At 49.3% G+C, this 2,294-nt stretch overlaps 1 protein-coding gene across 7 annotated transcripts in view; it reads right to left on the bottom strand.

Annotated features, from left to right (window-relative positions):
- The window catches only part of Dnah10 (dynein axonemal heavy chain 10), a 133,112-nt gene that overhangs the window by 101,508 nt on the left and 29,310 nt on the right, over positions 1-2,294 (bottom strand). For all 7 annotated transcript variants that reach the window (XR_007592553.1, XR_007592555.1, XR_007592554.1 and 4 more), the window contains exons 12-14: positions 2,058-2,228; positions 1,384-1,560; positions 407-532 (exon numbers count right to left, since the gene is read on the bottom strand). Coding sequence is in view for 4 of the 7 variants with exons in the window: in XM_050146558.1 (XP_050002515.1) it covers positions 407-532; positions 1,384-1,560; positions 2,058-2,228 (474 nt within the window). In the remaining 3 variants the exon portion in view is untranslated. The remainder of the gene's footprint in view (positions 1-406; positions 533-1,383; positions 1,561-2,057; positions 2,229-2,294) is intronic.

A 2,294-nucleotide genomic window follows, 5' to 3' on the forward strand; every position in this document is an offset into this window, starting at 1 on the left:
ATATACACCCACTCCCCTCATTCATATATATATGAATATGAATGAGGGGAGTGGGTATATACACATGAATGCAGGTAACTAGGGTCCAGAAGAGAAGATCCGTCCCCTCCCCCTCCCCATGTGGGCGTGAGGAATCAAGTCTGGGTCCTCTCCCTACAAGAGCAGCATACACCCTTAACCCCTGAGTTGTCATCTCTCCTGCCACACTTTTTCTTTTGAGGCAGGGTCTCTCACTGGCTGGAAACACCCAAGGTGCGCATGCTTCTGGCTGAGCCATCTCCCCAGCCCCTCGACTTGTTTTCTGAAGGAGAATACCGAGCCACCCAAGGGGTGCGTGTAGCTGCTGCTGTCCATGACACCTCTGTTCCCCTCCCTGCCCCGACTGTGGCGGGGTGGAAGGGCCCACCTTGGTGAGAAGGCTCTTCTTCATGAGGTGTGGGAGGCTCAGCTCGGTGCTCTCCTTCCACTGCTCGTACTTGCGGTCTTCGTAGTCCTTCATGGTCCTGCCCACCTCCAGGTACTTCTGCTTTACCTGCCGGAAGTGGAACAACCATCACCTCCTCGCTCTACCTTCCTCCACATAAACTATAGGGATTTTTTTAAAGATTTATTTTATTTTTAATTATGTGTGTATGAGTGTGCATATGCACATAAGTGTGAGTGCCCACGAAGGCCAGAGGTATCGGATCCCCTGGAGCTAGAGAGGCACCATTGGTGGTGAGCCACACAACATGAGAACTACAAGCCTCCTGAGAAAGCAGTACTCGCTCTTAACCACTGAGCTCTCTCTCCAGCCCCGAACTCTATAGTTCTTTAACGAAAACATCTGTCAGCCTCCGCTTTACCACATACAAAAAGCTTTGGGGTAAGAGATGGCCAGTGTCAAAAAGACAGTGGTCATGAGCATGTGGCTCAGCTGGAAGAGCATTTGCTTAACCTCAGGGCTCCACCCCCAGCACCACACAAGCCAGATGTGGTGGCGCTCATCTCTGATCCCAGAACCTGGGAGATGGAGGCAGGAGAATCAGGAGTTCAAAGTCCTCTCAGCTACACAGTGAGTTTGAGGTCAGACAGCTATGTAGGACCCTGCCTCAAAAATAAATCTAAAAGAGGATGGATAGACAGACAGACAGACAGGTGAACGGATGGACAGATAGACAGAGATACATAAATGAATGACAACAGTCATCCTTCAAAGCAAAGTCGAATCTAAGGAGAAGCAGTCAGGCATCATGGGGACAGAGACTGGAAGAGAAGGAAGAAGGAAACAAGAAAGAAGCCTTAGATACGGATACTCAGGAATCAGGGCATGCCACTGGCCAGCCGAGGTGGCAGCCACCCAGCTAGAGGAGCACAGCGCAGCCTCCGGAGGCAGTGACACACCTCCTGGCCGCGTTCACTGTCCAGGAGTTCCTCGACCTCCTGGAACCTGAGGATGGTATGCTTGATCCTGTAGAAGAGGGAGCGCTCCCAGCAGATGGCGCCTGCCACCGGAGGGTGATTCTTGTACAGCGGCGGGTTGTCCAGGTTCTGCACAAAGATCTTATTAACGATGTCGATCTGAAAAGTGAGTGGCGCTCTGGTCAGCCTACCGTGGGCCGTGCCAGACAGGCAAGACTTAGGTGGAGGAGGGAATTTTGCAAGGAATGCAAATAAGGGCTGAGCATGGCAGAGCTCTGGGGCAGCTGAGACTCTAGGGTCCACCCCCAGCCCTGGCTGTGGGAGGACAGCAAGACGATAAAAAATGAAAAATAAATAAATAAATAAATAAATAAATAAATAAATAAACAAATAAATAAATAAGAAAGATACGGTGCAATATTTACTACTTTTTTTCTTTCCTGTGCTTTCAATCTCTTTCCCTCTAAGCATCCCAAGTTGTGTGTATTAAAATAGCAAACCACAACCCCGCATATACTGATTTGATTGAAATTATTTAAAATCCATAAACCTCTTCTAGAGGTGACCCCTGGCCAATGTTCCTTTGAAAAGAAAGTCTCTAGGCTGAGCTGTGGCCTTGTGTTCACAGCCCAGGCAGCCGTGGGTTTCCCGGTTACCTCCTTGCAGTACTGGGCCAGAATGTCATTAAACTTCATCATCATCTGCCGGTTGATGGCCTCCCGGGAGCGGATATGCTTAAACTTTAACAGCATGTCAAAGGCCGCTTCAGCCGACCGGAGCGTTTTGAAAGAGTCATCAATAAAATTTTTTGCTTCTTTCTCAATAACCTGTCAGAAGAAAAAGAAAATAAGAAAGGAAGGAGGGAAGAAGGGAGGGAGGGAGGGAGGGAGGGA

Source organism: Alexandromys fortis, unplaced genomic scaffold, assembly GCF_014885135.2.
Source record: "Alexandromys fortis isolate MF-2015 unplaced genomic scaffold, M_Fortis_MF-2015_v1.1 scaffold_56, whole genome shotgun sequence".
Classification (NCBI taxonomy): Eukaryota; Metazoa; Chordata; class Mammalia; order Rodentia; family Cricetidae; genus Alexandromys; species Alexandromys fortis.